At 29.6% G+C, this 9,801-nt stretch overlaps 2 protein-coding genes across 2 annotated transcripts; both read left to right on the top strand.

Moving 5' to 3' along the window:
* Positions 1-403: 403 nt before the first annotated feature.
* Positions 404-1,251, top strand: LOC105434675 (protein GLUTAMINE DUMPER 2). Its single transcript, XM_011651553.2, has one exon. The coding sequence runs from the start codon at positions 473-475 to the stop codon at positions 1,010-1,012; it is 540 nt and encodes a 179-aa protein (XP_011649855.1). The 5' UTR covers positions 404-472; the 3' UTR covers positions 1,013-1,251.
* Positions 1,252-7,005: 5,754 nt separating this feature from the next.
* On the top strand, positions 7,006-8,798 carry LOC101208063 (zinc finger protein CONSTANS-LIKE 4). Its single transcript, XM_004138643.3, has 2 exons — positions 7,006-7,945; positions 8,053-8,798. Exons 1-2 carry the CDS (start codon positions 7,247-7,249, stop codon positions 8,365-8,367), a joined length of 1,014 nt encoding a protein of 337 aa, XP_004138691.1. The 5' UTR covers positions 7,006-7,246; the 3' UTR covers positions 8,368-8,798.
* Positions 8,799-9,801: the final 1,003 nt, after the last annotated feature.

Genomic DNA, 9,801 nt, shown 5'->3' with positions numbered 1-9,801 from the left:
ATAGGAAAAGCTAAACAATTATTTACCATCAATTTCTAAGAAAATCATTTAAATTTGCATAACGATTGTCTAGCAAATATTCAAATCTAAACTCATAAATTTTGAAAAAAAAAATTTTAATGTAGGTGGTCAAATTTAAACATAAAATCGTATAAAAAAATATATGACATGTGATTTTTTTCCGTTTTCGAAATAGTTCTATGGTCAAATATTCGGACATTTCTATATATTTTTTTAAAAAAATATATATAAAAATAAATAAATAAATAAAATATGGGTTCAAAATTATTATCAATTAAAATTTAGAGAGAAAAAGTGATATATTATGTAAAATAAAAAGAAGAAGAAAAAAACTCCCGCTGCCTTAGCTTTTTTAACTTTTGTGGCCTATAAATACCATTTCTCTGCTTTCTCTGTTTCACACCCTCAAAACAAACAAACAAAAATTCATCCAAAGCATTCTTTAGACGAAATGAGAAATATAGTCTCAGCTGCATCCCCCATAAACACACCGGAGCCCCCTGCAGCATCACAGCGGACCCCCTGGCACTCCCCCGTGCCCTACTTGTTCGGGGGACTGGCAGCCATGCTTGGTCTGATCGCCTTCGCCCTCCTCATTCTCGCTTGCTCCTACTGGAAGCTCTCCATCCAATCCGAGGAAAGAGACGGAGACAACAGAGATTTAGAGAGCGCAAACATTGGGGAACTGGAGGAAGAGAAAATTAAGCAACACCAAACCAATAAGATTTTTGAAGAGAAGATTTTGGTGATTATGGCCGGAGATCAAAATCCCACTTTCTTGGCCACGCCGGTGACCACTCCCAGATTCTCTTCCCTTTCCCAAAACTCTCACAATCTTTCTTCCGCTAACTTTGATCATTTTGTTCAAAAAAATGATGAGATGGGTTGTGATAATTGTGAGAAGACTAAAGAAATGGGTCACCATCAAAATCAAGAACAACAGCATCAAGAGCAACATCATCAAGAACAACAACAACAAGAAGCTGAGTGAAGCTTTACTAATAATCATCCTCTTCTTCTTCTTCTTCTTCTTCTTCTTCTTTTTTCTTTCTTTTGGTTATTTTTTTTAAACCAAATTTTCCAATTTTGGATATGGATATGGGTGTTTCTATGTAATTTTGTTCTTTGATGTAACGAGAAATGTAAATTAAAATTTTGGAGAGATAAAATGGAGAGTTATGTGATAATAATTATAATATTTGCGATTGAGTTTTGTTTAAAGTTGAAAAATGAAAACTTTCATTTCTAACCTTTTCTTTTCCCATCCCTTTGTGTGTGTAAAATTTATGAATGTAAAATAGAAAAAAGAAAGCTTTTTCCATTTCACACTTTTTTTCTCTTTGTTATTTTCTTTTTCTAAGAAAAATATCATCTACAAAAACACTTTTTAATCTTCATTTAGAGTATAATTAAGATGAAATCGATAAATATGGAGTATGAACACTTACATCTAAACTATTGCTTATATGTAAAATAATTAAAATGGTATAATTTTTAAAATTAAATCACATCGGCCCTTTTTGTTTTTCTAATGGTTCTGTTTTCGTTAAAGTTTTTTCCTTTTTCCTTTTTCTTTCTAAAACTATTTAAAGTAAAGTTATTCAGTCCATTTTTATTTTATTTTATTTTATAGTATTATTTATTTATTTTTAATCAATAAATAATGCTTCTAATCTTATTTATGGGTTTATTTTGTTTTTTCAATTTTAATTAAATTGCACTTTCAATTTAGTCAAATGCTTTAATTTTCACAATATTCAATATTTGACTAAGTTACCTGCTGCTATATATATATATAGTCAAACAATATAAACCCTCAACAATTTATGCAGAAGAATCAAAATTTGCACAAATTTTGAATTTAATTAATGCTCAATTGAATTATTAAATGTTTAAAGCGACAAAAAATTAGCAAAATGTATGAAATTTATAAGATGTGGTTGTCTCTTAAAATACTAATTTTGTTTAAGGGCAAAAATGCACTCAAGATCATGACTGCATTATAACAAAAATTGAGATTTAAAATGATGTGCGTTGATGATCTAAGACGATGTGATGATCTAAATTTTCTTTTTAAATCACTATCAAACAATTTTTGTTCAAAATTCAAAATAATTTATACTATAATAATGTTAGTTCCATGAGTATTTTTTGAAATAAATGATAGAGTTCAAGCACAATTTTTTTAAAAAAAACTTAATCTAAGATCAACATTGTGATAATACTTAGCTTGTTATCATTATGTTAAGCTTGACCTTTTATATTCTTATCGGGTCATATTTTATCATTTATATATCTTAAACTTATTCCGTTTTTTAATTTTTTTAGAAATTTAAATATATAACATTTGTTCTTACTTTTGAACTAAAGAAAAGAAAAGTATATGCAAGAAAACATTTATTATCTTTTAAAATATGGACGAAATAATGGTGTTTTATTAACGCATTAATTTATAAAAATCAGATTCCCAAACCTTATTATTATTTATATTGAAAGATAACATAAAACAGAATAAAATGTTTTTTCTTTTCTTGTTTCTGTTAGATTAGAGAATAAAATGATTTTGATATGTTAAAATAAACAGTATTTAATATTTAGGGAACAATTTCCTTTTTTTTTTTTTCCCACAAGAGGGTATTGTTAATTAAGTCACTTTCAAGAGTTATAATTTATTATAAATGTATGGATATTTTTTAGGTTTATTAATTTAAGAAAATAATAATAATAACTTATTTGTTAAAAAGTAAAGCAAAGAAAATGACTGAAGGAAATATATTCTTTATCAAACAGCCGATGTGGCGATGTGCCTTCCTCCAATCAAAGTATAAATAAGTAAACGGTGACGTTTTTGTTTCACCGGTGACCGTACCGGCGAGTCAACTGACATTCAAATGGAAGGAAATTCAACAGTAAAAGATAAAGGAAGGGGACACGCGTCTTGATTTTAGTGGATGGAGACTAAAACTTTTAGAATAGTATTTGTGTGGTGATACGTCGCCGTGTTGCTTAATGCTTACTGTTTATTAATTATTACCCCAAAACTCATTATTTTCAATCATTTTGGTTTGAACTCTCCAATGCTTTTGAAGATTAACAAAATAGCTTCTAATCTTCAGTTGAATTACTTTAAAAGTTTTGTGATTAATGGTAGTTTAATATAATTATTTGATTTAAACATGTTAGTTAAGAAAATTATTGTCATGTAAGATGTAATTGTGTTTTTATTCAACTTTTTAAAAATTTGAAAGAAAAATAGTTTACAGAATGAAAATAAATAAATATTTGGCATAAAGAGTTTGTAGTCCACAACTTAATAGCAATGTTTTACGTAATTTATTGTCTCATTACATCATATAACACATTTAAACAATTCTAAACTCGGGTGAATTAGGTTTTAAGTATGGTTAACTAAGAAACTCTAAATGTTATTGATTGTTAAAACAAATACAGCTCAATCAGCATCAAGTAAGTACGAATGATCAATCCCTTCACTCAACAATAGCAAACAAAAAGTTACATTTTATGTTCCTGTACTAACTATTACAAATTTTCAACTTATGTTTCTATACCAATAATGAAGTGTATTTGAACCTTTCTTTTAGAAATTTAATAATGTTTTTTTTATATATATATTTTTAAAGATTTGATGATATTTTTATAAATGAGTTCTCAAAAGTAAAAAAATTTGACAAAATCTTTACAAAATATCAGTGTGTGTCATATCAGACTAAATCCATGTTAGACACTTATATATGTTTTTATTGTTGACATTGATAGACAATAATAGAAATTTATTAGCCAACATAATCTTAGCTTTATTGACACTTGTATGCACTTATGAACAAGAAGTGTTGAGTTCAATTTTCCACCGTGTATATATATATATATTGTATAATTTAATTAGATTAAAAGAGTGTAAAATTTGAAGACTAAGTTAAGGATGGAGAATGGGCTCAAACCGTTTTAAAAAAAGCCCAAAAAGTTGAAAAAGTCAGCAAATGGAATTCGTATAGAGAGAAATCAAATAACTTTATTCGGTAATATGTGCCTTTTTTTTTTGACAAAATATCATTTTCTTTTCTTTTCCACAAACTAATAACTAAGAGAGAATTTCCTCCAAAAAAAAAAAAAAAGAAAGAAAAAGAAAAAGAAAAGAAAAGAAAAGAAAAGAAAAGTTACAAGAGCATATTAAATGAGGTGTTACAATTATTTTAATTCAATTTCTACAAATACATTTTAATGTTTTCATAATTACAGTTATTAAATCAATTACCACGTTTAAAATCACTTTCAAACATTTTTTATCATATACTTTTAGAGACAAATCACATCATTAAAATTGATTTTAACAGTATTGGAATCACTTCCAAACATACCTTCAGACTTTATGTAATAAATTTATTTAATTTTTAGTTTGACGCATGAGAGTAAAATTTTGAATAAGTAACTTTTTAGTCCATAATAGAATATCTTAACGAATAATTCAAATATCATAGTTAACGTTAAATATAAAAATTCAATTCTTAAATTTAAAGGTTTTCTTATATTACATCCAACTTTCAAAAGTTACAATTCTAATCTTTTGGAAAAAAAAAAAAAGACAATTAGTAAAAATTTAAAATCTTAGCATCCTAGTGGACAAAGTTGAAATATAGATTTAATAGATCAATTAAGTAGACCTAATAGGCTCAAAATAAAAAGTTTATTGCTTCATTAGATAAAGAATTAAAGCTCCAAACTTCAAAGTTGAGGTAACAATTATGTGTAGTTAAGGTAACAATTACGTATATACTAAACAACAAGTATGTATAATTCACCGGTAAAATATGTTATTAAGCGAGATAAAATAGGAATATAAACTTTTTTTCAACCATATACTAAGTTAAAAAGAATCGAACATATGATTTCATAGTCAAAATTACAATTTTATGTTAGATTGAAATATGGTGCATAAAATAAACTTGTGGTATTGGAAGGAAGAACAAGGAATCAAAGACTACCTGTTTGCACATCTAATTGCTGTGTGTATTATATTCATATTGATTAACATATTTCCCAATGTGAGAATATTAATCTTTTTACCATTTTTAAATATAGTAAAACGTATACTTTTTCATAAAATGAAATTTGAAACAACCTTCTTTTAAGAAAGATGACACCGAGTTCGATTATTCATCTCTTGTGTACTAAAAACAATTAACAAATTTATGCTTAATTACTCAAATTAAAATTAATCTATAATTTGACATTCTATTCAATTAAAATAATCCCTATAAGAGGGAGAATGATTTCCCTCCACAGTCAAAGCCCAAATGTTTTGTTTAATTTTCTTTCTATTCTAAGTGTTGGTTTGTGCATTTGACAAAAGTGAGATTTTGTTTTTTTTTCTTCTTCTTTATATGTAGAGTATTAGTGTATAATATATCAGGTAATTAATAAGAAAGATTTGGACAATTAACGTATTATAATCAAATATTGCACATACGTACTAAATTTTAATAATATATCATCTTTCAATTTTGAATTTATTGTTTATTATATTATATAAGGGTTTTCTGAATGGCATTGATTACAATATCTCTAATCAATAAAATTATGAAATATCTAATTTCGGTAATTTTAGTTAATATTCATATACGTAGGATATTTAAATATATATCTTCTTCATTTTATGAAATTACGATTAATTTATTTTATATTCATAACTAAAAAACTCATCACCTCTCGATTGAAATCTCAAGTATAGATTAAATATATTTGATAATATATATTGTAAATTGTAAAATAGAATAAAACACATTGCTTAGAGCATGATTTTTTTTTATTTTTATTTTGGTGTGTTAGCAACATATGGGGACGGAGATATAAACCTTTGATATCAATTGAAAACTTAACCATCTTTATTAATTTAACAGTGTTTTGTTGGTAGAACTTAAGGCCATTCCTCTCATGTTCCTTCGTAAATTTATTTCACTAAAACTAGAGAATACAGAAAAGAGATTTGATTAAATCCTATGTCTAAATAAGTTATGATAGAGCATATTTTTTGTGCGGCTAAAAATACTTCTAAAAACTATTTATAAAAAAATGCAAAGTAGAAAATCATTTTTTTGTTTTTCTAGAGCATTACTTTTTTACTCGAATACTTGATCATCAAATCTTAAAAATTAAGGCATAAAAAAAAAAAAAAAGTAAAAAACAAATACTCTTGAGTTTTGACTGGAATATTAGATTTAAAATATACTTTAAAATGAAATACTAAAGTTAATTTATTAAAAAAATATATGTATTTTAAAAAAACTATTTATATTGAAAGTAAATAACCCATTTATTCTAACTTCTAAGAGAGTGGAAATATTCCCTATTTGAAAAAAAGAAAAAAAGATTTCAAGGGTGGACATCACAAGTGAAGTCCAACATGTTTACATTATAAATGGGCCGAGACCAGCAAGGAAAATCAAGAATTGGGCCGATGTTTTGGGCCAACAGAAGTCTCTAGAGAAAATAGGTCCCACCATCATTATTACACACCTTAAAGCCTTTTCCAACTCTACTAAGTTCTAACTTTTTTTTTTTTTTCAATCTTCCATCTCTATAATTATTCAATTAGAAAAAACTCTTCAATTTGATGAGTGGTGCTATGAATTATTAAACTCATTAGAAAAAGATCATATTGTAATTTTTTGAGGTTATACTAAGAAAAACAATCATAATTTGACACATGAAAAACTGTTGTTACACTTATGAAATTGAATAAAACAAAGCTCTTGTTATGTACCACACGATGTATCGTCAGTGTTTTGAATTATTAAGCAGAAAAAGAAGAAGAAGAAGAAGTTGAATTGAAACGTCCAACTCTCACATGAAGTCCGGAGGGGGAAAGAAGAAGTTGACAACCTCACATCGTTCATCTCACGTGGACCCATTTCTTAACTTTATCCTTCACTAGCCTCGTGTTGTAAAGAAGAAAGAAAAATATTTTTCAACCCCCTAAATATTTATTAATTTCCCCCTTCACTGAAGGCGATAAATATTTTTGGTTTCTATGGCTAAGGTTCACCCACGTGTTCCATTTTCATTCGTTCATGACTGGATTTCGTTGGCCCCACCGGATAGACTCGTACACACATGATTAACCAAAAGAATAGTATAGAACCAAAGAAGAAGAAGTGAGAGAGAGAGAGAGAGACATTACATACCATTTTGAGTTTTCCACCATTGAAGCATGGCTTCCAAGCTTTGTGACTCGTGTAAGTCCGCAACAGCCACTCTCTTCTGCCGTGCTGACTCTGCTTTCCTTTGTCTTGGCTGTGACTCCAAAGTTCACGCAGCCAACAAGCTTGCCTCTCGCCATGCTCGTGTTTGGGTTTGTGAAGTCTGTGAGCAAGCTCCGGCTCATGTAACCTGTAAGGCTGACGCTGCCGCTCTCTGCCTCACTTGCGACCACGATATTCACTCTGCTAATCCGCTCGCACGTCGTCATGAACGTGTTCCAGTTACGCCTTTCTACGACACATCCAACTCTGACAACTCACTCCCTGTTAAACCTAGCGCTGCAATCAACTTCCTCGACGACCGTTACTTCTCCGATGTCGACGCTGATGCCGCCGATGTTAGTAGAGAAGAAGCCGAAGCTGCTTCCTGGCTTCTTCCCAACCCTAACCCGAAGGCAATAGAAAGTTCAGATCTGAACTCAGGCAAGTTTGAGTTTCCAGAAATGGATCCTTACCTAGATCTGGATTACAGCCATGTAGATCCGAAATTAGAAGCGCAAGAGCAGAATAGCTCCGGTGCCGATGGAGTTGTTCCTGTTCAAAGCAAAGGAGTTCATCTCTCATCAGCAAACGATCGTTGCCTTGGTATAGACTTCACCGGCACCAAATCGTTCCCGTACGGTCATAACCCTCAGTCAATCAGTCACAGTGTAAGTCATTACCTTCCAATCAATTTCTCATCCAAACATCAAAATCCAGTAACTAATACAAATGAATCTGAAACATCGATCTCATCTCACCTTTTCTTTACCATCAGGTATCATCCTCTTCGATCGAGGTCGGAGTGGTGCCGGACGGGAACGCAATGACAGATGTATCAAATCCGTACACGAAACCTTCCACAGAATCGTCTGTTCAACCGCTGCAAATCTCGCCGGCGGATCGGGAAGCGAGAGTGTTAAGGTACAGAGAGAAGAGGAAGAATAGAAAGTTCGAGAAGACGATCCGATACGCATCTCGTAAAGCTTACGCTGAGACGAGACCGCGAATCAAAGGACGGTTCGCCAAACGGACTGACATCGAACTTGATGTTGATCGAGTGAGTGGATACGGCGTCGTTCCTTCGTTCTAAGTTTTCATTATCATTTTATATAAAAAAAAATAATAATAGTAATTATATATAAAAAAAAAATGTTTGTGTAAATATGAAGAAAGAAAAAGAAGAAGAAATAGTCGGAAAAGGAGGTTTTGATCGACGATATCTGACCGTTGGATCATGTACACTCTTCTCTCTTTTTTTTTTTGTAGCATTAAATCTTTTGCCTTTCTTTTTCTTCTCCGGTAACGAAAATCTTTCTTTTCGAAATCCCTTTTCTTTTCTTCATCTTAATTTTAAATTTTAGATTGTGATTTTGTTGAAGCAAGCAGCATTAGTTGTTATATTTTTTGTTTTGCTTTTTAGAGCAAAGTGTATCAATTTCTAATTTCCAATTGGTGAACTGATTTAAGTCTCATGTTGTTTGGTTTGAATATATATATTTTATTCTCATTAAAATATCAAAAGGCCATCGTTTGTTGTGTTGGGTAAGTTTGATTTTAATATTCTAATGCTGGCCACTTGTAACGTTGATGAGCTGATGAATATCCAATTGCTTAAAATATTCGAAGGTAGGGCCTTTCGTTTGGTTGAAATTCCAGCATCTATTGATTGGTTGAGATTGCTGTGTTTGTAAATCATACATGTATGGTTCTCATATGCTCTCCTTGGAATCTTTGCTATTATTTTGTGTTATATGAAGGTATAAATTATGTGTATAGCTTCATTTTTAATTGAATTATCTTAACTTGTAATTTAAGTGTTAATGATTGTATACATGTACGTTGAACTTTCAATTTTGTCTTAATCTTACATGATATCTTGATTTTAGTTTATTGTTGATGTTAAGGTTAGAAGCTTAGTAATAATAAGTTAAATAGTCTCAACAAATTATCTAAAATTATAATATTAAGTTAATATTAAAAAGAAAGTCACTATGTTTTCTAAGTGATCTATTTAAAAGAAAGATAACAAAAAAATCAAGAATTAAACATCATCACCAATAAAGAATAACACATTAATGTGTCATATAATGATTATCCCAACTTAACTACGACATTTGTTACTTATCGTTCAAGAAAAGATAATTTGTCCAAATTAGCAAGAACTTCACCATAAGGAAGGATTAATTATCTAATCAATTAAATCTCAATAAATTAGGATTGTTTGAAACGTAGTTATAGATATTCAAACATCCCATATAAATGAATACCAAAAGATTCAACTACTAATAAATGTTTTACTTTTTAATGAACTCCACAATTATGATTTTGATGCGACTTTGAATGTGATGAGCTGCAAAGGAGACACATTGATTTAATGAGATAGACAAACACATTTTGTTTGGTCACTTCTTAAAGTCCTCCTCACAATTATATTGTATAGACTGGCTATAACTTTTGCTTTAATCTTACCATAAAGTGGGGCCCTTTTGTTCAGAGAAGAAGATGAGATGCCATGAGAACAGTT

The sequence above is a fragment of the Cucumis sativus genome, chromosome 2 (genome assembly GCF_000004075.3).
Source record: "Cucumis sativus cultivar 9930 chromosome 2, Cucumber_9930_V3, whole genome shotgun sequence".
Classification (NCBI taxonomy): Eukaryota; Viridiplantae; Streptophyta; class Magnoliopsida; order Cucurbitales; family Cucurbitaceae; genus Cucumis; species Cucumis sativus.
The sequence above is the reverse complement of the archived record's forward strand: the minus strand, read 5'-3'. Positions and strand labels throughout refer to the sequence as shown.

Excerpts from the sequence above, each read along its gene's own strand:
- LOC105434675 (XM_011651553.2), top strand. The coding sequence starts at position 473 with ATGAGAAATATAGTCTCAGCTGCATCCCCCATAAACACACCGGAGCCC.
- LOC101208063 (XM_004138643.3), top strand. The coding sequence starts at position 7,247 with ATGGCTTCCAAGCTTTGTGACTCGTGTAAGTCCGCAACAGCCACTCTC. Across the intron at positions 7,946-8,052 it reads CTCAGTCAATCAGTCACAGT|GTATCATCCTCTTCGATCGA; the intron begins GTAAGTCATTAC and ends CTTTACCATCAG.